This window comes from Oncorhynchus mykiss, chromosome 10, assembly GCF_013265735.2.
Source record: "Oncorhynchus mykiss isolate Arlee chromosome 10, USDA_OmykA_1.1, whole genome shotgun sequence".
In the NCBI taxonomy this organism is placed as follows: domain Eukaryota; kingdom Metazoa; phylum Chordata; class Actinopteri; order Salmoniformes; family Salmonidae; genus Oncorhynchus; species Oncorhynchus mykiss.
In genome coordinates this window covers 84,704,662-84,728,895 of record NC_048574.1, presented here as the reverse complement: position 1 = coordinate 84,728,895, position 24,234 = coordinate 84,704,662, and the positions used below count along the sequence as shown (strand labels likewise).

The 24,234-nt window shown below is 43.3% G+C and overlaps 2 protein-coding genes across 3 annotated transcripts; both read left to right on the top strand.

Annotated features, from left to right (window-relative positions):
* The first annotated feature begins 660 nt into the window (after nt 1-660).
* LOC118936941 (CD209 antigen-like protein E) lies at nt 661-13,716 on the top strand. 2 transcript variants are annotated; one of them, XM_036934595.1, is made up of 6 exons: nt 661-850; nt 10,809-10,910; nt 11,181-11,360; nt 11,585-11,721; nt 12,712-12,821; nt 13,439-13,716. In XM_036934595.1, exons 1-6 carry the CDS (start codon nt 769-771, stop codon nt 13,569-13,571), a joined length of 744 nt encoding a protein of 247 aa, XP_036790490.1. In that variant the 5' UTR covers nt 661-768; the 3' UTR covers nt 13,572-13,716. The 2 variants fall into 2 exon arrangements, with proteins under 2 accessions (XP_036790490.1, XP_036790489.1); XM_036934594.1 differs by lacking the exon at nt 661-850 and adding an exon at nt 2,319-2,402.
* Nucleotides 13,717-20,732: 7,016 nt separating this feature from the next.
* Nucleotides 20,733-23,735, top strand: LOC118966667 (CD209 antigen-like protein C). The gene is made up of 3 exons (XM_036989414.1): nt 20,733-20,772; nt 22,898-23,031; nt 23,290-23,735. Exons 1-3 carry the CDS (start codon nt 20,733-20,735, stop codon nt 23,728-23,730), a joined length of 615 nt encoding a protein of 204 aa, XP_036845309.1. The 3' UTR covers nt 23,731-23,735.
* Nucleotides 23,736-24,234: the final 499 nt, after the last annotated feature.

Below are 24,234 nucleotides of genomic sequence, written 5' to 3'. Positions count from 1 at the left end.
GATGGAGAGAGAGAGAAAATATGTGTGAAAACCTTTGACATATAGACCCCCCCTCCGTCCCCGAAAGAGGAAAGGAGTGGTGTGAGTAAAGGTCTCTGATGAACTATTATCTCTGGTGTCCATGTCACACAGGAGACAGCATAGTATATACAACTCTACACAGGAGACAGCATAGTATATACAAATCTACACAGGAGACAGCATAGTATATACAACTCTACACAGGAGACAGCATAGTATATACAACTCTACACAGGAGACAGCATAGTATATACAACTCTACACTATTTTATCAAACTAATCTACACTGTTGAAAACTAAACGAATATAAACTGTATATACAAACTAATCTTCACTGTTGTAAACTAAACTAATATAAACTAAATATACAAACTAATCTTCACTGTGATAAACAAACATGGTTCTCAGAAAATAAGTCTGTGGTCACATGGTGGTGGTTAGTGTCGTACTATTGGTTAGAAGGTTTCCCCTTTAATGAGGTTGACAGTTAAAACTGTCTCTGACATTAGACTGAGTCACACAGAGACTCCAGCTGTGCAGCGAACAGACACAAACCTACAACTGAGATAACAGCAGACTTTACAACAGTAGAAGTTACAACAGTAGAACAGTAGAAGTTACAAGAGTAGAACAGTAGAAGTTACAACAGTAGAAGTTACAAGAGTAGAAATTACAAGAGTAGAACAGTAGAAGTTACAAGAGTAGAAGTTACGATTTGAAGACAAAGAACCTAAACAAACAAAGACCATGGATATTGATGATCATATATACGGAAACGAAAGACCCATCATGCCCTGCAAGAAGGATAGAGTTGGTGATCAACATTCAGGTAACAGTTTATCCTGTTATAGTGCTCAACACACACACACACACACACACACACACACACACACACACACACACACACACACACACACACACACACACACACACACACACACACACACACATCACACACACTCAAAACGGACACACACACACACAGACACACACACACACACACATCACACACACTCAACACACACAACACACTCAACACACACACACACACACACACAACACACACAACACACTCAACACACTTAAAACACACAACACACACACACCTGGAAACTTTATTAGTCACATGCGCCGAACACAACAAGTGTAGACATTACCGTGAAATGCTTGTTTCCAAGCCCTTAACCAACAGGGCAGTTAAAGAAGAAGATAATATTTACCAACTAAAGTATAAAGTAATAACAAAAAGTAACACAATAACATGGTTATATACAGGGTATTACGGTACAGAGTCAATGTGGAGGCTATATACAGGGTATTACGGTACAGAGTCAATGTGGAGGCTATATACAGGGTATTACGGTACAGAGTCAATGTGGAGGCTATATACAGAGTATTACGGTACAGAGTCAATGTGGAGGCTATATACAGGGTATTACGGTACAGAGTCAATGTGGAGGCTATATACAGGGTATTACGGTACAGAGTCAATGTGGAGGCTATATACAGAGTATTACGGTACAGAGTCAATGTGGAGGCTATATACAGGGTATTACGGTACAGAGTCAATGTGGAGGCTATATACAGGGTGTTACGGTACAGAGTCAATGTGGAGGCTATATACAGGGTATTACGGTACAGAGTCAATGTGGAGGCTATATACAGGGTATTACGGTACAGAGTCAATGTGGAGGCTATATACAGGGTATTACGGTACAGAGTCAGTGTGGAGGCTATATACAGGGTATTACGGTACAGAGTCAATGTGGAGGCTATATACAGGGTATTACGGTACAGAGTCAATGTGGAGGCTATATACAGGGTATTACTGTACAGAGTCAGTGTGGAGGCTATATACAGGGTATTACGGTACAGAGTCAATGTGGAGACTATATACAGGGTATTACGTTACAGAGTCAATGTGGAGACTATATACAGAGGGTATTACTGTACAGAGTCAATGTGGAGACTATATACAGAGGGTATTACTGTACAGAGTCAATGTGGAGACTATATACAGAGGGTATTACGGTACAGAGTCAATGTGGAGGCTATATACAGGGTTTTACTGTACAGAGTCAATGTGGAGACTATATACAGAGGGTATTACTGTACAGAGTCAATGTGGAGGCTATATACAGAGGGTATTACTGTACAGAGTCAATGTGGAGGCTATATACAGGGGGTACCGGTACAGAGTCAATGTGGAGGCTATATACAGAGGGTATTACTGTACAGAGTCAATGTGGAGGCTATATACAGGGGGTACTGGTACAAAGAACCTAAACAAACAAAGACCATGGATATTGATGATCATATATACGGAAACGAAAGACCCATCATGCCCTGCAAGAAGGATAGAGTTGGTGATCAACATTCAGGTAACAGTTTATCCTGTTATAGTGCTCAACACACACACACACACACACACACACACACACACACACACACACACACACACACACACACACACACACACACACACACACACACACACACATCACACACACTCAAAACGGACACACACACACACAGACACACACACACACACACATCACACACACTCAACACACACAACACACACAACACACTCAACACACTTAAAACACACAACACACACACACCTGGAAACTTTATTAGTCACATGCGCCGAACACAACAAGTGTAGACATTACCGTGAAATGCTTGTTTCCAAGCCCTTAACCAACAGGGCAGTTAAAGAAGAAGATAATATTTACCAACTAAAGTATAAAGTAATAACAAAAAGTAACACAATAACATGGTTATATACAGAGTATTACGGTACAGAGTCAATGTGGAGGCTATATACAGGGTATTACGGTACAGAGTCAATGTGGAGGCTATATACAGAGTATTACGGTACAGAGTCAATGTGGAGGCTATATACAGGGTATTACGGTACAGAGTCAATGTGGAGGCTATATACAGGGTGTTACGGTACAGAGTCAATGTGGAGGCTATATACAGGGTATTACGGTACAGAGTCAATGTGGAGGCTATATACAGGGTATTACGGTACAGAGTCAATGTGGAGGCTATATACAGGGTATTACGGTACAGAGTCAGTGTGGAGGCTATATACAGGGTATTACGGTACAGAGTCAATGTGGAGGCTATATACAGGGTATTACGGTACAGAGTCAATGTGGAGGCTATATACAGGGTATTACTGTACAGAGTCAGTGTGGAGGCTATATACAGGGTGTTACGGTACAGAGTCAATGTGGAGACTATATACAGGGTATTACGTTACAGAGTCAATGTGGAGACTATATACAGAGGGTATTACTGTACAGAGTCAATGTGGAGACTATATACAGAGGGTATTACTGTACAGAGTCAATGTGGAGACTATATACAGAGGGTATTACGGTACAGAGTCAATGTGGAGGCTATATACAGGGTTTTACTGTACAGAGTCAATGTGGAGACTATATACAGAGGGTATTACTGTACAGAGTCAATGTGGAGGCTATATACAGAGGGTATTACTGTACAGAGTCAATGTGGAGGCTATATACAGGGGGTACCGGTACAGAGTCAATGTGGAGGCTATTATACAGAGGGTATTACTGTACAGAGTCAATGTGGAGGCTATATACAGGGGGTACTGGTACAGAGTCAATGTGGAGGCTATATACAGGGTATTACGGTACAGAGTCAATGTGGAGGCTATATACAGAGGGTATTACGGTACAGAGTCAATGTGGAGGCTATATACAGGGTATTACGGTACAGAGTCAATGTGGAGGCTATATACAGGGTATTACGGTACAGAGTCAATGTGGAGGCTATATACAGAGGGTATTACGGTACAGAGTCAATGTGGAGGCTATATACAGGGTATTACGGTACAGAGTCAATGTGGAGGCTATATACAGGGTATTACGGTACAGAGTCAATGTGGAGGCTATATACAGGGTATTACGGTACAGAGTCAATGTGGAGGCTATATACAGGGTGTTACGGTACAGAGTCAATGTGGAGGCTATATACAGAGGGTACCGGTACAGAGTCAATGTGGAGGCTATATACAGGGGGTACCGGTACAGAGTCAATGTGGAGGCTATATACAGGGTGTTACGGTACAGAGTCAATGTGGAGGCTATATACAGGGTATTACTGTACAGAGTCAATGTGGAGGCTATATACAGGGTATTACGGTACAGAGTCAATGCTGAGGCTATATACAGGGTGGTACGGTACAGAGTCAATGTGGAGGCTATATACTGGGTGTTACGGTACAGAGTCAATGTGGAGACTATATACAGGGTATTACGGTACAGAGTCAATGTGGAGGCTATATACAGGGTATTACGGTACAGAGTCAATGTGGAGGCTATATACAGGGTATTACGGTACAGAGTCAATGTGGAGGCTATATACAGGGTGTTACATTACAGAGTCAATGTGGAGGCTATGTACAGGGGGTACCGGTACAGAGTCAATGTGGAGGCTATATACAGGGGGTACCGGTACAGAGTCAATGTGGAGGCTATATACAGGGTGTTACGGTACAGAGTCAATGTGGAGGCTATATACAGGGTATTACTGTACAGAGTCAATGTGGAGGCTATATACAGGGTATGACGGTACAGAGTCAATGCTGAGGCTATATACAGGGTGTTACGGTACAGAGTCAATGTGGAGGCTATATACTGGGTGTTACGGTACAGAGTCAATGTGGAGACTATATACAGGGTATTACGGTACAGAGTCAATGTGGAGGCTATATACAGGGGGTACCGGTACTGAGTCAATGTGGAGGCTATATACAGGGGGTACCGGTACCGAGTCAGTGTGGAGGCTATATACAGGGGCACCGGTACCGAGTCAGTGTGGAGGCTATATACAGGGGTTATCGGTACCGAGTCAGTGTGCAGGGGTACAGGTTAGTTCAGGTAACATGTACATGTAGGAGGGTAGGCGAAGTGGCTATGCATAGGTAACTAACAAACAGCGACTAGCAGCAGTGCACAAAAGGGAGGGGGGAGTGGGGGGGGGGGTCAATGTAAATTGTCAGGTGGCAATTTTATGAATTGTTCAGCAGCCTTACGGCTTGGGGTAGAAGCTGTTGAGGAGCCTTTTGGTCTTAAACTTGGCGTTCCGTGTGGTTGCAGAGAAAACATTCTATAACTTTCGTGACTGGAGTCTCTGACAATTTTATGGGCTTTCTTCTGACACCGCCTATTATATAGTTCCTGGATAACAGGAAACTTGGTCCCAGTGATGTACTGGGCCGTTCGCACTACCCTCTGTAGCGCATTACGCTCAGATGCCGAGCAGTTGCCATACCAGGTGGGTATGCAACCGGTCAGGATGCTCTCGATGGTGCAGCTGTAGAACCTTTTGAGGATCTGGGGACACATGCTAAATATTTTCAGTCTCCGAAGGGGGAAAAGGTTTTGTCGTGCCCTCTTCACAACTGCCTTGGTGTGTTTGGACCAAATCAAACAAATTTTACATACACATGGTTAGCAAATGTTAATGCGAGTGTAGCGAAATGCTTGAGCTTCTAGTTCCGACAATGCAGTAATAACCAACGAGTAATCTAACCTAACGATTCCAAAACTACTACAAGTTTAAAGGGATAAAGAATATGTACATAAAGATATATGAATGAGTGATGGTACAGAACGGCATAGGCAAGATGCAGTAGATAGTATAGAGTACAGTATATACATATGAGATGAGTAATGTAGGGTATGTAAACATTATATTAAATAGCATTGTTTAAAGTGGCTAGTGATATATTTTACATCAATTTCCATCAATTCCCATTATTAAATTGGCTGGAGTTGAGTCAGTGTGTTGGGAACAGCCACGCAATGTTAGTGGTGGCTGTTTAACAGTCTGATGGCCTTGAGATAGAAGCTGTTTTTCAGTCTCTCTGTCCCTGCTTTGATGCACCTGTGCTGACCTCGCCTTCTGGATGATAGAGGGGTGAACAGGCAGTGGCTCGGGTGGTTGTTGTCCTTGATGATCTTTATGGCCTTCCCGTGACATCGGGTGGTGTAGGTGTCCTGGAGGGCAGGTAGTTTGCCCCCGGTGATGCGTTGTGCAGACCTCACTACCCTCTGGAGAGCCTTATGGTTGTGGGCAGAGCAGTTGCCGTACCAGGCGGTGATACAGCCCTACAGGATGTCTCTCGATGTGCAAAACTGATAGAGACATACCCCAAGCGACTTACAGCTGTAATCGCAGCAAAAGGTGGCGCTACAAAGTATTAACTTAAGGGGGCTGAATAATTTTGCACGCCCAATTTTTCAGTTTTTGATTTGTTAAAAAAGATAAATGTCGTTCCACTTCATGATTGTGTCCCACTTGTTGTTGATTCTTCCCAAAAATTACAGGTTTATATCGTTATGTTTGAAGCCTGAAATGTGGCAAAAGGTCGCAAAGTTCAAGGGGGCCGAATACTTTTGCAAGGCACTGTATGGTCCTTGACTAGTCTAGGCCCGTCAAGAAGTCCAGGATCCAGTTGCAGAGGGAGGTGTTTAGTCCCAAAGTCCTTAGCTTAGTGATGAGCTTCGTGGGCACTATGGTGGGTACTACGCTGATCTGTAATCAATGAACAGCATTCTCACATACAGTGGGGAGAACAAGTATTTGATACACTGCCGATTTTGCAGGTTTTCCTACTTACAAAGCATGTAGAGGTCTGTAATTTGTATCATAGGTACACTTAAACTGTGAGAGACGGAATCTAAAACAAAAATCCAGAAAATCACATTGTATGATTTTTAAGTAATTAATTTGCATCGGTGGCGATCCGTTTGTCGTCGATACCTGGAGGTGGTATTGAGACGAGCCGACTCTCTTCCAGGTGCAACGACAGCGGCGAACAAACATTTAGGCCGAGGGTATGCCGACCTTTTCCTCTCTGCTCCGTGATGAGCAGGGGCTGATAACCCAGCGAACACTCAAAGGGCGAGAGACTCGTGGCAGAGCAACGAAGGTTGTAGGGTACATATTCGACCCACACTAGTTGCTGACTGCAGGTGGTGGGTGTTGGCTGAGACCAGGCAACAAAGAGTCGTCTCCAGGCCTTGGTTGGCTTGCTCCAACTGGCCGTTGGACTGGGGTGGCCTCGGAGGACAGGCTGGCCGACAACCCAATGAGTGTGCAGAATGCCTTCCAGAACCTGGGAGAGAACTGAGGACTCCGGTTGTAGACCATGTCCACTGGGAGTCCATGGATCTGTAAGATGTGCTGCACCATGAGCTGTGCCATCTCTTTGGCAGAGGGTAGCTTGGGGAGAGGAATGAAGTGGGCGGCTTTTGAAAAACCGGTCAGGATGGCGGTGTTGCCATCAGATGGGGGGAGAGCCGTAACAGAGTCCAGGGATATGTGAGTCCAGGGACGGTACGGAACAGGCAGTGGTTGAAGGAGACCAGCCGGAGCTTGCCGGGGGGGGGGTCTTGTTCTGTGCACAGATCGTGCATGAAGCGAAGAACGCTGACAGTCATTGGTAGGCCACCAAAAGCATTGACGCACAAAGGCCAGGGTCCAACGGGAGCCCAGGCGGCAGGCAAGCTTGGAGGAGAGGGCCCACTCCAGGACCGAGGATCGGATATCGTCAGGAACAAACATCCGGTTATAAGGCTCCCCCCCCCCAGGGTTCGACTGGGAATGCTGCACCTCACGAACATGCTTCCCTATTCACCAGGTGTGTGCCATCGCCAGGCATGAGGTGGGAAGCATGGTCTCCGGATCCGAGGGTGTAACTGCAGGTGTGACAGCGCATCCGGCTTACGACTTAACATTCTTGGATCCTGGTCGGTATGAGAAGGAGTTGTTGAACCGAATGTAAATCAGGGCCCACCTAGTTTGCCTGGAATTGAGACGCTTGGCGGTTCCAGGCTCTTGTGGTTTGTCCACACCATGAACGGATGTTCCGCTCAGCCAGTGTCTCCACTCCTCCAATGCCATCTTCACCGCGAGAAGCTCACGATTCCCCACATTGTAGTTCCTCTCCGTTGCGTTGAGGCAATGGGAGAAGGCAGCACAACTGGTACAGGACAGCCCCCACCCGACATCCGAAGCATCGGCCTCCACAGAGAACTGGCGGGTCAGGATGAACCAAGATGGGGGGTGAGGTGAAACGGTGCTTGAGAACGTCTCGGGATTCCAGTCAGCAGCTGGGGACCATGCGAACAGAACCTTGGGAGAGGTGCGTACAGACAGGGTGGAAGCCAGGGTGCTGTAACCCCGGATAAAGCAGCAATAGACGTTGGCGAATTCCAGGAAACGCTGCAGTTGCACTCTGGACGTAGGCATGGGCCAATGCACCACCGCTCTCACCTTCCCGGGATCCATCTGTACACTCCCTGAGGCAATGATGTAACCCTGGAAGGGGATGGTGGAGCGATGGAATTCGCACTTCTCTGCTTTCAGAACAAGCTGGTTCGCCAGGAAGCGTTGGAGGACCTGACAGACATGGAGCACGTTCTCTTGGGTGGAGCGGGAGAAAATTTGCATGTCGTCGACATAGACGAAGACAAACCGGTTCAACATGTCGCGTTGGTAAGGCCAAATGGCATGACCAGATACTCATAGTGACCACTGGCTGTTTTGAAGACAGTCTTCTACTCATCTCCTCTCATCCCTCTCATCCCCTATCCACACCAGGTGGTAGGCATTCCGTATGTCCAGCTTGGAGAACACAGTGGCCCCCTGGAGCGGTTTGAAGGTTGAGGAGATGAGTGGTAGTGGGTAGCGGTTCTTCACCGTGATGTTGTTGAGGCCCCGGTAGTCATTGCACAGACGCAGGGTTCTTTTTTGTGGAGAAGAAGAACAAAGCCCTGCACCGGTGCATTGCATTTCTCCGGCGGGGGAGGCAGGAGGACGGATGAACACTGCAACTAGGGAGTCCTCAAAGCCTTGATCTCCAGACCTGACAGAGAGTACAGTTGTCCCAGGGGCGGAGTTGTGCCTGAAAGAAGGTCCATCTCGCAGTCATAGGGTTGTGGCGATGGAAGTGAAGGGGCCCGGGCTCTACTGAACACCTCCAGGAGGTCCTGGTCCTCCACAGGAATGGCGGAGGACCAGGAAATCTTCCAATCACCCAGGAAGATGTCTCGGGCAGGCTGCGCTGACTAAAGGCATTGAGTACTGGCACCAGCAGACCAGTCAATAAGGGGATTGTGTCACTGGAGCCAAGAGAATCCCAATACCACAGGAACCTGAACATTTTTAATAAGCAGGAATTGCATCATCTTGCTGTGGTTCCCTGACACACGTAGGCTGATGGGGCTGGTATTGTGTGTGACCCAGCCTATAGAGCCCCAGCCCAGTGCTCTAACATTCATGGAAATGGAGAGTGCTGAGTGGGGATGCCCAGCTCGGACACCAGGTTAACATCCATAAAGCTCTCATCGGCCCCAGAGTTGATGAGCACTTGGAGAGATTTAGACTATTTCCCCGAAAGCAAGATGGCATGAAAAGGAGTGTGAGTAAGGTGAGGAGAAAAGTTCTCTGTATGGCCCACTATAGTACTCGCTCCTATCGTTGAGCCTGATATTTTAGTGGACAGGAGGACACGAAATGACCAGCAGTCCCACCATACAGGCAACTCTTCGTGTAAAACCTGCATAGCTGTTCGGCTGAGGACAGCCTAGCGCTGCCTAGTTGCATTGGCACAGGAAGAGATGAATTGGCAGACTTCGGAGACTCTCGGGGGAACTCGGTTTGCTTCGGGTTCTCTCGGCAGTGGAGCCTTCGGGGACTTCCGGGATGTCTCAGAGGCAAGGTGGAAGTCTTGGGCGGACGAGTGAAATCGAACCTCTTTTCCTTCCTAAGTTCCCGTAGTCGCCCTGATCCAAATGGTCAAGGTGATGAGCGAGTGGAGATCCGTCGGTAGTTCCCGGGCTACAAGCTCGTCCTTTACTTCCTTCGATACTCCATTCTGGGAACATGTCGAACAATGCTTTCCGGGTTCTTGGCAATCTCAGCCGCCAACGTGAGAAAATCCACTGCGTAGTCTGCCACATTACAGGAGTAATGGGGAATCCGTGATCAGCAACGTATCAAACGTCTGGTCATGGCGTTCTGCCAGGGTATGGGGTCCCTCCATCCTTGCAGGGAGACAGCATTGTGGAGCTGGTCTGAGTCAGTCATGGCCAGATTCTATTATTATTTTTCAGGGAATACCCAGATGCAGAAAATGTCGAAGATACAAAAGTTTATTACTAGAACAGGGTTTCAGGGTCAGGGCAGGCAGAAGTCAATAATCCAGGGTGGTGTGACAAGCTACAGAAACGGACGGTAGGCTCAGGGTCAGGGCAGGTGGAACGGTCAAAACCGGGAAAACTAGAAAAGAGTAACTAGAAACAGACACGCTTGATGAATAAAACAAACTGGCGTAAGACAAACAGAGAACGCAGGTATAAATACACTGGGGATAATGGGGTCAACGGGCTACACCTGGAGGGGGGTGGAGACAAGCACAAAGACCGGTGAAACAGATTCCGGTGTGACAAGCATATTTTTATGAAGCATGTGACAAATAAAATGTGGATTAAAATATGTTTCAGTACTCATTTTGGGTGCCTGAACTCTGCAATATGTTCAAGCCAATATTCTGTTAGAGGTTCTGGAAGTCAAGCAGTAGAACACGTGAGGTGCTGGAACTCAGTTCTGGTGTTCTGTCCCTTGTCAATCTTGTGTATTTCCCTCAGTGATTCAAACAGAAAATTGACACAAAAGTCGATACAAATACAACTCTGATAAAGAGCAAGTTTTTATGGTAATAATTTGTGTTTCAGTGTCTTGTCAGTGGTGGAAGAGATACTCTGGAGCTGCTGCAGGATGTCTGGGGCTGCTGTGTGTTCTCCTACTGGCTGGGATCATAGGCCTGTTTCTCTACCGTGAGTTTGATATGTTCTCACTCAAACATTCTTCATCATCAGTGGTGTAATGACCAGGGATCAATTACATTTACATTGCAGTCAATTACATTGTGACAATACACCAATTTCCAATTCCACGTTTTCCTCATTGAAAAGCATTGAAGAGAATTGAAATTCAATTAGAATTCCAGTTTACTTCCTGAATTGAAATGCAACTGAGCCCAACCTTGGTCATGTCTGATTAACATTTCCACTGTTACCTTGTTCATTGGTCGTATTATTTCACAGAGAGAAACCAATTGACCAGTTCCAACACCCTGACTGAAGAGAGGGACCAGCTACAGACCAGTTACAACACCCTGACCAAAGATGGAGACCAGTTACAGACTAGCAACAACAGCCTGATCAAAGAGAGAGACCAGCTACAGAACGAGATAGAACGTCTGAAACAATTTTTAGTTGAGAAAGGTGAGTCAAATTGTCTAATGACTGTTCTGTTTGACAGTCTCTGTATCAGTTCACATGCCACTTACAAACAGGAAATTCAACTTTAATTAAATACAAAATGTGAGAAATAATGTATGACTTCCAAACTGTCCATTAGTTAGTGTCCTGTCTTCCTTGAGTGTTTGCTTGATACTTAATTCATTGTTGTCTTAAAGTGACTAAAGCAGGAAATGTTCAACTTATAGTGTGTCCGGAAGGATGGAAGAAGCTTGGTAGCAGTTGTTACTACGTCTCTACTGAGTACAAATCCTGGGAGAAGAGCAGACAGGACTGCAGAAATAGAGGAGCACAGCTGGTGGTCATCAAGAGCCAAGAACAACAGGTGTGTGTGTGTGTGTGTGTGTATGTGTGTGTGTAAGGAAGAGAGAGAGAGATTAAGCCCCACCCTCAACATATATCATTGAGTTGGCACTAGAACAGTCTGCAGAACTGAAAGACAGACAGACAGACAGACAGACAGACAGACAGACAGACAGACAGACAGACAGACAGACAGACAGACAGACAGACAGACAGAGTGAGAAAGAGAGAGACGAGTAGAAAGAGAGAAATTTGGAACTCACTAAACAAACAACAACACAAGGAGTTATCTATCCATACTGTAGATGTCTGAGTAAACCACTTCTCCAATCATTTTGGCCATATAACGAAGACCAAACAGCAAAAACATATACATGATCAAAAACAAATCTTAGAATCAACTATTAAAGACTTCCAGATCCCACTGGACTCAACAATTACATTGAATGAACTACAGGACAAAATACAAACCCTCCAATCCAAAAGGGCCCGTGGTGTTGATAATATCCTAAATGAAATTATTAAACAGACAGACTACAAATTTTGTTTTACTTATTTATTTGGTTTTTAATTTAATTTACTTAAATTCATTAACATCATCCTCAGATGGGGTGGGACAGGGATGCAGCTTAAGCCCCACCCTCTTCAACATATATATCAACTAATTGGCGAGGGCACTAGAACAGTCTGCAGCACCCGGCCTCATCCTACTAGAATCTGAAGTCAAATGTCTACTGTTTGCTGATGATCTGGAGCTACTGTCCCCAACAAAGCAGGGCAATCAGCAGCACCTAGATCTTCTGCACAGATTCTGTCAAACCTGGGCCCTTCATTTCACTTTTGTTTATTATCTATTTCACTTGCTTTGGCAATGTTAGCATATGTTTCACATGCCAATAAAGCCCTTAAATTGAAATCGAATTGAAATTTGGGGAGAGGGAAAGAGAGAGAGAGTGATAGAAAGCAGTAATGGGTATGTTTTAACAATGTTGTATCTCTCCCACAACTACAGACATTAGTCAATTGGTTATGTGGAGTATATGACTATGTCTGGATTGGTCTGACTGACTCTGTTTCTGAGGGGACCTGGAAATGGGTGGACGACACACCACTGACCACAAAGTAAGACATTAATGAATTCTGTGTCACTATGACATTACTGTCTGGAGTGGTATGTTCAGAATGGACAGCCTGATTCTATGTGTTGTTTCTTCTACAGTTATTGGAACAGTGGACAGTCTGATTCTGTGTTGTTTCTTCTACAGGTATTGGAACAGTGGACAGTCTGATTCTGTGTTGTTTCTTCTACAGGTATTGGAACAGTGGACAGCCTGATTATGTGTGTTGTTTCTCCTACAGGTATTGGAACAGTGGACAGCCTGATTATATGTGTTGTTTCTTCTACATGTATTGGAACAGTGGACAGCCTGATTCTATGTGTTGTTTCTTCTACAGGTATTGGAACAGTGGACAGCCTGATTCTATGTGTTGTTTCTTCTACAGGTATTGGAACAGTGGACAGTCTGATTCTGTGTTGTTTCTTCTACAGGTAGTGGAACAGTGGACAGTCTGATTCTGTGTTGTTTCTTCTACAGGTACTGGAACAGTGGACAGTCTGATTCTATGTGTTGTTTCTTCTACAGGTATTGGAACAGTGGACAGCCTGATTCTATGTGTTGTTTCTTCTACAGGTATTGGAACAGTGGACAGCCTGATTCTATGTGTTGTTTCTTCTACAGGTATTGGAACAGTGGAGAGCCTGATGGTGGAGGAGCAGAGAACTGTGTGTATTTCTACTCCTGGTCATCAGACACAGGAGAATGGTGGGACTCTTACTGTTACTATAAATTCAGATGGATCTGTGAGAAATAGGATTCATCCTCGGTACTCTCTGACCTGCTAAATAAGATTATGCTAAGTACTATCAATGAGAAACTATTTCCTGCTTATTCATTTACCTTGTCAACTACATACAATATATAACAAGACAGATGTAGAATACATTATAATAAAACTATACGCAATAACAATACAATGACGAGATAAGAGAAGGACTGTTCTGTCTGTTGTTGAGGAAATTCACCACTAAGGAATTCACAGTCACAGAGGTTCACTGACTCAATACAATCCTGATGTTAATCTTTATTATCACAGTCACAGAGGTTCACTGACTCAATACAATCCTGATGTTAATGTTTATTATCACAGTCACAGAGGTTCACTGACTCAATACAATCCTGATGTTAATGTTTATTATCACAGTCACAGAGGTTCACTGACTCAATACAATCCTGATGTTAATGTGTATTATCACAGTCACAGAGGTTCACTGACTCAATACAATCCTGATGTTAATGTTTATTATCACAGTCACAGAGGTTCACTGACTCAATACAATCCTGATGTTAATGTTTATTATCACAGTCACAGAGGTTCACTGACTCAATACAATCCTGATGTTAATGTTTATTATCACAGTCACAGAGGTTCACTGACTCAATACAATCCTGATGTTAATGTTTATTATCACAGTCACAGAGGTTCACTGACTCAATACAATCCTGATGTTAATGTTTATTATCACAGTCACAGAGGTTCACTGACTCAATACAATCTAATGTTAATTTTCATTATTATTACTTTTTAGTTTAGTCTACTTGCTAAATATTTGTCTTAACTCTTCCCGAACTGCACTGTTGGTTAAGGGCTTGTAAGTCAGCATTTCACGGTAAAGTCTACACTTGTTGTATTCGACACAAACAAGTCATATCAGCACGGTTGGTTCCTACATGAGACTGACTGATACCACACCAGGCTTCTTACCTTGAAACTGAGATACTCCTCTTGGTTCCCAGAGCAATGTTCTGGGTGTACTGGGAAAATGCTTGTACAAATGATGACGTGAATTTACAAAACCGAAACAGTACCGTGTGGCCCAAACACTCACACGGAAACAAACACCCACAATCCAAAAGTGAAACCCAGGCTACCTAAGTATGATTCTCAATCAGGGACAACAATTGACAGCTGCCTCTGATTGAGAACCAAAAACCAACATAGAAAAACAAACAGACTGCCCAACCCAACTCACGCCCATACTAAAACAAAGACAAAAACAAAGGAACAAAGGTCAGAACGTGACAGCGAGAGTGTTGATTCCTCCCATGTACAGTCAATCAGTTACTCGCATGAACCCAACCAAGTTGGATATTAGAAAAGCAGCATTATTCTAAACATACGAGTGGATAAACAGAGAGAAAATGTCACACTCTATTATATAATAGTTGATCTAACATGGAGTCTAGAAGGACTGTTCTCTACTATATAATAATTGATCTAACATGGATTCTAGAAGGACTGTTCTCTACTGTATAATTAGTTGATCTAACATGGAGTCTAGAAGGAATGTTCTCTACTGTATAATAGTTTATCTAAAATTGAGTCTAGAAGGACTGTTCTCTACTGTATAATAGTTTATCTAAAATTGAGTCTAGAAGGACTGTTCTCTACTGTATAATAGTTGATCTAACATGTAGTCTAGAAGGACTGTTCTCTACTGTATAATAGTTTATCTAAAATGGAGTCTAGAAGGACTGTTCTCTACTATATAATAGTTGATCTAACATGGAGTCTAGAAGGACTGTTGTCTTCTGTACCACAGAAAGCACTGAGCTAATCTGAAGGACTGTTGTCTTCTGTACCACAGGAAGCACTGAGCTAGTCTGAAGGACTGAAATACCTAAATTGTGGAGCTGCTTTTCTCCACAAAGAGACCATGTTTGCATGTGGATTTATTAACTTAATATATTTTGTTTACGTTGTTTGCAAACTATGTGACATGAGGTAATGCAAAAATAACATGCGAAAAAGGCAATACATTTTTACAAATAAATTATTATTATATATTTGTTTTAGCTAAACTATTGAGTCCCTGAATGACAGGTTGTCACTACTGACAGGTTGTCACTACATTTCATTTTACTCCTGAGACTCTTTCATTCTCTTTCTTGAGCCTGTAATTTTTTCCATTAACGCTACGACCGTTAACATTTTTGTAAAGACCAGTCAAAGGCTACGTTTTAGTCTGGGATTTAAACGCATCGTCTCGGTTTTGGGGGGAATTGAAAAAGAAGTTACAATTTAATACGACTGAAAAGTTTACAAACTAGATGAGCTGAAATGAAAGCAACATCTGACAATGAACACTCAGGTTATACGTCTCATCTTGAAAACAATGTACAATATGTTTAGATAGGTGTAATCTAGAGCCAGGCTTGTTGATTGTAATCTGAGGATATCCTGCTATTGAGGGAGTTCTATTAAAACAATGTACAGTATGTTTAGATGGGTGTAATCTAGAGCCAGGCTTGTTGATTTGCAATCTGAAGATATCCTGCTATTGAGGGAGTTCTATTACGCAGACCCGGGTTGAACTGGACAATGGGCCGTCACGTCATCTGGTGACAGCGGAGAGGGAGGAGCGCTTTATCTAAAATCAGACAGTAATCTGGAGGAGAGCTTTATCTCAAATCAGACAGTAATCTGGAGGAGAGCTTTATCTCAAATCAGACAGTAATCTGGAGGAGAGCTTTATCTCAAATCAGACAGTAATCTGGAGGAGAGCTTTATCTCAAATCAGACAGTAATCTGGAGGAGAGCTTTATCTCAAATCAGACAGTAATCTGGAGGAGAGCTTTATCTCAAATCAGACAGTAATCTGGAGGAGAGCTTTATCTCAAATCAGACAGTAATCTGGAGGAGCGCTTTATCTCAAATCAGACAGTAATCTGGAGGAGAGCTTTATCTCAAATCAGACAGTAATCTGGAGGAGAGCTTTATCTCAAATCAGACAGTAATCTGGAGGAGAGCTTTATCTCAAATCAGACAGTAATCTGGAGGAGAGCTTTATCTCAAATCAGACAGTAATCTGGAGGAGAGCTTTATCTCAAATCAGACAGTAATCTGGAGGAGAGCTTTATCTCAAATCAGACAGTAATCTGGAGGAGAGCTTTATCTCAAATCAGACAGTAATCTGGAGGAGAGCTTTATCTAAAATCAGACAGTAATCTGGAGGAGAGCTTTATCTCAAATCAGACAGTAATCTGGAGGAGAGCTTTATCTAAAATCAGACAGTAATCTGGAGGAGAGCTTTATCTCAAATCAGACAGTAATCTGGAGGAGAGCTTTATCTCAAATCAGACAGTAATCTGGAGGAGCGCTTTATCTCAAATCAGACAGTAATCTGGAGGAGAGCTTTATCTGAAATCAGACAGTAATCTGGAGGAGAGCTTTATCTCAAATCAGACAGTAATCTGGAGGAGAGCTTTATCTCAAATCAGACAGTAATCTGCGCCCCTCGGTCAAGGCATCGTCAAGAAACATAGAAACCACATCTGTTTTCCGTGAAATAAATGTTTTAATTTTCATACTAGATTTCATTGGGAAGGCAGTTAAATCCTTAATATGAAAAGCTTCACTTCATTTGCATGTGAAAGCACAGAATCCTCCTCATTACTCCACATGCTTATTGATGTCACTTTCGTTTTGAGTTCGCAGACGGCAAGAGCAGAACACCTGGCTCACGCCCAGGAGGGAAACTCCTCCCACCGGGGTAACCTGGCTCACGCCCAGGAGGGAAACTCCTCCCACCGGGGTACCGTGGTAACCTGGCTCACACCCAGGATGGAAACTCCTCCCACCGGGGTACCGGGGTAACCTGGCTCACACCCAGGATGAAAACTCCTCCCACCGGGGTACCGGGGTAACCTGGCTCACACCCAGGATGAAAACTCCTCCCACCGGGGTAACCCGGGGTAACCCTGGCCAGATAAACAAAACCCCTCACTGACACACTTGTTGAATTAAGCAAGAGAACATGACAACAAAGTTCTTAATGAAACAACACAAGAGAACATGACAACAAAGTTCTTAATGAAAAAACACAGGTGACTGTAAAGAGGGAAGACAGAGCAAGTGTTTGATGGTTTGAGCCCTGGTCCAACCTTTATGTTAAAACCTGTTGTGACTAGGGGGCAGTATTTTCATTTTGTCTGTGAGTATAACAGAACTGATGTTGCAGGCGAAAGCCTGAGAAAAATCCATTCCGGATGTGCCCCATGTTTTGAAAGCCCTGCGTTCCAATGAGTCCCTATTGAGCAGTGAATGGGCTATCAACCAGTTTACTCTTTCTCCGTATTCCTCAAGGTGTCTACAGCATTGTGACGTAGTTTCATGCATTTATGTTGAAGAATACCCGGAAGCGGCTACATTGCGCAAGTGGTTACCTGATGCTGCCAGAGAGATTCTCGAGTAAAATACAGAGGTAGCCATTATTCCAATCGGTCCTACTGAAAAACGAATTGTCCCGGTGGATATATTATCGAATAGATATTTGAAAAACACCTTGAGGATTGATTATCAACAACGTTTGCCATGTTTCTGTCGATATTATGGAGCTAATTTGGAATATTTTTCACAGTTTCCGGGCAATTTCTCAGCTAAACGTGAAGAACAAACGGAGCTATTTCGCCTACAAAACTAATATTTTGGGAAAAAAGGAACATTTGCTATCTAACTGGGAGTCTCGTGAGTGAAAACATCCGAAGCTCATCAAAGGTAAACTATTTAATTAGATTGCTTTTCTGATTTCCGTGACCAAGCTTCCTGCTGCTAGCTGGACAAAATGCTATGCTAGGCTATCGATAAACTTACACAAATGCTTGTCTAGCTTTGGCTGTAAAGCATATTTTGAAAATCTGAGATGACAGGGTGATTAACAAAAGGCTAAGCTGTGTCTCAATATATTTCATTTGTGATTTTCATGAATAGGATTTTTTGGGGGGGATATTTATGTCCGTTGCGTTATGCTAATTGGTGTCAGGCGATGATTACGCTTCCGCATGCGGGATGGAGAGTCACTAGAGTATTCATATATGCAAATACACCAGGTGTATTTATGCAAATGAAGCACCTATTTTCTTTGTTTAAAATAAATACTACATATCTGATAGAATAACAAAATGAATAAATTAGTGTTATCATTCTTACAATAATTTTTGGGGAAATTGTCCAATAAATGTAAAACCTCAATTCACACCAAAATCTCAACTCCATTAATTATTTGTTTGTTCCAGTAAAATATTGTATGTGCTATAATTCAGTAAATATCTGATGGATTATAAAAATGATAAACGTTTGGAGTATCTTCAGCCACTGTGAGGAGGCCTGCGTCTTGTGACCGTAGAATTACACACAGCACTCCTCAGACACGCCCCTCGAGAAGTGAAGTGCTCTAAACCGAGCCAGGTCTTATGCAAATGATCAACATGTAATTTACAGTAAGTCATTTGCCTTTTTTCCAGTAAGAAGCATGTGACAAGCTGACTCTCACACAGAGCTGTTGTCACACACTTTCACACTTCTGTACTTAGTGACACCATACTGTCCTCTGATAAACAGAAAGTTGGTAGAAAAGTGTGCAATGCAGTTCGTGTCTCTCCACTTGTTTTGATGTAGATAGAGGATGAGGAAGAGGGAAGGAGAAGATGTGACAGTAATTGTAGACCATAGGCTCTCTCTGAAAAAAGGAAGAGACATCTGAGTAACTATTATCTCTGGTGTTCATGTCATACAGGAGACAGTAAATTTAGATCTCAGGCCCTCTCTGAGAAAGACAGAGACATCTCTGAATAACTATTATCTCTGGTGTCCATGTCACAAAGGAGGCAACAGTTATTCTTTGTGATTTCACCGTCTTGTATTGAGCTACTGTTCATCCTGCTGCTGTTTTCAACATCATATCAGAGTCTCAGATTAAACCACTGCTTAAAGTGTAACAGGAAGTGGACCGACTGAGTTTCAAATGGTGTGAATGACATGACCACTGAAAACCCCTATGAGACAGATGCAGACATTTTGTACATTCTAATACATATCTCTGAGTAACTCTTCTCACTGAGACAGATGCAGACATATTGTACATTCTAATACATATCTCTGAGTAACTCTTCTCACTGAGACAGATGCAGACATTTTGTACATTCTGATACATATCTCTGAGTAACTCTTCTCACTGAGACAGATGCAGACATTTTGTACATTCTAATACATATCTCTGAGTAACTCTTCTCACTGAGACAGATGCAGACATATTGTACATTCTGATACATATCTCTGAGTAACTCTTCTCACTGAGACAGATGCAGACATATTGTACATTCTAATACATATCTCTGAGTAACTCTTCTCACTGAGACAGCAGAGATGAAAATAACATTTCATGGCCATCGATGGTGTGCAAGGTGAAATGTGTTAAACTACTAAGTGTATGAAGCACAAAAACTAAACTAATATAAACTAAATATACAAACTAATCTACACTGTGGTAAACTAAACTGATATAAACTAAATATACAAACTAATCTACACTGTGGTAAACTAAACTAATATAATCTAAATATACAAACTAATCTACACTGTTGTAAACTAAACTGATATGAACTAAATATACAAACTAATCTAAACTGTGAGAAACAAACATTGTTTTCAGAAATTAAGTCTGGAGTCACATGGTGGTGGTTAGTGTCGTACTATTGGTTAGACAGTTTCCCCTTTAATGAGGTTGACAGTTAAAACTGTCTCTGACATTAGACTGAGTCACACAGAGACTCCAGCTGTGCAGCGAACAGACACAAACCTACGACTGAGATAACAGCAGACTTTACAACAGTAGAAGATACAACAGTAGAAGATACAACAGTAGAAGATACAACAGTAGAAGTTACAACAGTAGAAGATACAACAGTAGAAGTTACAACAGTAGAAGATACAACAGTAGAAGTTACAACAGTAGAAGATACAACAGTAGAAGTTACAACAGTAGAAGATACAACAGTAGAAGTTACAACAGTAGAAGTTACAATAGTAGAAGTTACAAGAGTAGAAGTTACAAAAATTACGATTCGAAGACGAAGAACCTGATAAATAAATACCATGGATATTGATGATTGTATATATGCCAATCAAAGAACCATCATGTCCTGCAAGAAGGATGGAGTTGGTGATCAACGTTCAGGTAACAGCCGGTATTCATTTTGGGTTTCTGAACTCCACCATATGCTGAAAAAAACAACGTAGACCAGCATCAATTTCAAGCTGGTCCATGCTGGTCCGATGATCTAGCATGTTATGCTGGCCGTCCAGGCTTCAATGTGTTTTTGTTGTTGACCAGTCTTTGCTGTGTTTTGGACACTGGAGATCAGTTTCAAGTCACAATATGCCGGCTTGCAAAATGACGTTTTAATTCCTATTCCTAATCCACTCCAGACAGAGTCACAAAATCTATATTCAGAATGACAGCCAGTGTTAGAATTGATGAATGAATGAGACTATCTGAACCAGGCTTCCCCAACTGGTGGCCCATCGGCCGATTTTGGACCGGCGGTGGTTTTACTTGGCCACTCAAGTTTTCTGAGCATTTTCATTTTCATGAAATCAGCTCCAAGTGATTTAAATTTTGGAAATCTGTTTACCAAGTATTCCCACGCATGATAGAGACAAGCAATCACATGTTGAATTGATTATGTTTTAGTGAAATATTATATATGTTTGGGCTTCTTGTGGTGAATTTTGAGGAGGGGCAGAGGGGGAGAGAGAGAACGAGAGAGGAGCATCCTGGAGTGCAGAACAGGAGGGAGGATGTAAATGATGAATGCACCATTTACCATGGCAGAGGTAAAAAGGGAAATAGGCTAACTTCACCTGGAAAAGATGAGGTGTGCTATGTTATGTTGGCCCGTCTTAGTAATGAGGCACTGGATAAGGTTTTGTTGTTGAACAACAGAGTGTAGAAGGCGGGGAAACTACCAGGCAGCTGGAAGGAGGCAATAGAGGTACCAATCAGGAAGACAGGCCAACAAGCTATCTGTCACGCCCTGACCTTAGAGATCCTTCATTCTCTATTTTGGGTCTGGGTGTGACTAGGGTGGGCATTCTAGTTTCTTTATTTCTAGGTTGGCCTGGTATGGTTCCCAATCAGAGGCAGCTGTCTATCGTTGTCTTTGATTGGGGATCATATTTAGGCAGCTTTTTCCCACCCGTTGGTTGTGGGATCTTGTTTTTGTACTGTTGCCTTTGAGCATGACAAAGCTGCACGTTCGTTTCTTTGTCCTTTATTGTTTTTGTGTCGGTTCTCATAAATAAAGATGATGAACCCAAACTGCATTTTGGTCCGATTCTTCCGTATCGGCCAATAGCTTTAAGGATCCGCCCCTTTTGATACATTTTCACCTGAAATGACATTCCCGAAATCTAACTGCCTGTAGCTCAGGCCCTGCAGCAACTATATGCATATTCTTGGTACCATTTGAAAGGAAACACTTTGAAGCTTTTATGGAAATGTGAAAGGAATGTCATTCAATATTCAATATGACACAATCTGGATCTGGTAAAAGATAATACAAAGAAACAACCAACCGCTCTTTTGTATTTTTTTTGTTTCATCTTTGAAATGCAAGAGAAAAACCATAATATGTTATTATTATTCCAGCCCAGGTGCAATTTAGATGTTGGCTTTTAGATCAGTGTATGTGCAACGTTTTAGACTGATCCAATGAACCATTGCATTTATGTTCAAAATTTTGTCAAGACTGCCCAAATGTGCCTAATTTGTTTATTATTAACTTTTCATGTTCAAAATTGTGCACGCTCTTCAAACAATCACATGGTATTCTTTCACTGTATTAGCTCATGTAAATTGGACAGTGCAGTTAGATTAACAAGAATTTAAGCTTTCTGCCAGTATCAGATTTGTCTATGTCCCGGGAAATGTTCTTGTTATTTACAATCTCGTGCTAATCGCATTAGCCTACATTAGCTCAACCGTCCCGTGAAAGGGACACAGATGCCCCAAAAATGTCTTTAACGTCACACAACGAAGGCTGGTCACCTGCAAAAACACAACAAAGGCTGGTCACCAGTGAAAACACAACGAAGGCTGGTCACCTGCCTATGCTGGTCAATGCCGTTTTTTCCACAGGGGCTGCAACTCAAGCAACAGAACATTTGAGGTACCAGAACTCAGTTGTTGTGTTGTGGCCCAAGTCAAGCTTGTCTATTTTACTCAGTGCTTGACAGAGCTACTCTACACAAATAAACGCAAATACATGATACAGTTCTTATGACAATAATTTGTGCTTCAGTGTGGAAGAGACGTTTTCTAGCTGCTGCAGTGTGTCTGGGGCTGTTGTGTGTTCTCCTACTGGCTGGGATCATAGGCCTCTTACTCTACCGTGAGTTTGATATGTTCCCACTCAAACATTATTCATTGTCAGTGGTGTAACAACCAGGGTTCAATAACATTTACTTTCCAGTCAAATCAGAAAGTAAACCAAATTTAAAATGTTACTCATTGAAAACCATTGAAGATAATTTGAATTCCAGTGTACTTCCTGAATTGACTGGAATTTAAATTGAATTGACCCCAACCTTGGTAATGACTGATTAACTTGGTTGTTGATCGTATTATTTCACAGAGAGAAACCTATTGAACAGTTACAACAACCTGACCAAAGAGAGAGACCAGCTACAGACCAGCTACAACAACCTGACCAAAGAGAGAGACCAGCTACAGACCTGTAATAAATATGGCACATGTCCCCAAGACTGGATAAGGTCTTGCTGCAGTTGTTACTACATCTCCACTAATGAGAAAACGTGGGACGGGAGCAGAAACGACTGTCAGGCGAGAGGAGCAAACCTGGTGATCATCAACAGCAGAGAGGAACAGGCTTTAATCAAAGCGTTCAACAAAAGAGCCTGGTTTGGTCTGACGGACATAGAAGTTGAGGGAACCTGGAGATGGGTGGACGGCACACCACTGACCACAAGTTACTGGAACAAAGGGGAGCCAAATGATTTCGAAGGAGAAGACTGCGCTTTGGTTGATAACACTCTAAAGGACCCAGTAGTGGCTTGGAATGATGTGTCATGTAACCGCAAGAATGGTTGGATCTGTGAAAGGCAGCTGTGTTAAGTCTATCAATAACATGAAGTTGGGGAGGGTTGGGAAGAGCTTGGGGGAGCTGGGGTTGGGGAGGGTTGGAAAGAGATTGGGGGAAGGGGTTGGGGAGGGCTGGGGTTGGGGAGGGCTGGGGTTGGGGAGGGTTGGGAAGAGCCTGGGGGGGGGAACTTGGGTTGGGGAGGGCTGGGGTAGAGAGGGTTGGGAAGAGCTTTGGGGGGCTGGGGTGGGAGGGTTGGGGTTGGGAAGAGCTTGGGGAGGGCTGGGGTTGGGAAGAGCTTGGGTAGGGCTGGAATTGGGGAGGGTTGGGAAGAGCTTGGGGAGGGGTTGGGAAGAGCTTGGGGAGGGGTGGGGTTGAGGAGGGTTGGGGTTGGGAAGAGCTTGGGGAGGGCTGGGGTTGGGAAGTGATTGGGGAGGGGTTGGGAAGAGCTTGGGGAGGGCTGGAATTGGTGAGGGTTGGGGTTGGGAAGAGTTTGGGGAAGGCTGGGGTTGGGAGGTGCTTGGGGAGGGCTAGTGTTG

Bases quoted from the DNA above. Each gene is read 5' to 3' on its own strand.
- LOC118936941 (XM_036934595.1), top strand. From the start codon at position 769: ATGGATATTGATGATCATATATACGGAAACGAAAGACCCATCATGCCC. The intron at 851-10,808 runs GTAACAGTTTAT...TTTGTGTTTCAG, and splicing joins AGTTGGTGATCAACATTCAG to TGTCTTGTCAGTGGTGGAAG. The intron at 12,822-13,438 runs GTAAGACATTAA...TTTCTTCTACAG, and splicing joins GACACACCACTGACCACAAA to GTATTGGAACAGTGGAGAGC.
- LOC118966667 (XM_036989414.1), top strand. From the start codon at position 20,733: ATGTCCTGCAAGAAGGATGGAGTTGGTGATCAACGTTCAG. The intron at 20,773-22,897 runs GTAACAGCCGGT...TTTGTGCTTCAG, and splicing joins AGTTGGTGATCAACGTTCAG to TGTGGAAGAGACGTTTTCTA. The intron at 23,032-23,289 runs GTGTAACAACCA...CAGCTACAGACC, and splicing joins AACATTATTCATTGTCAGTG to AGCTACAACAACCTGACCAA.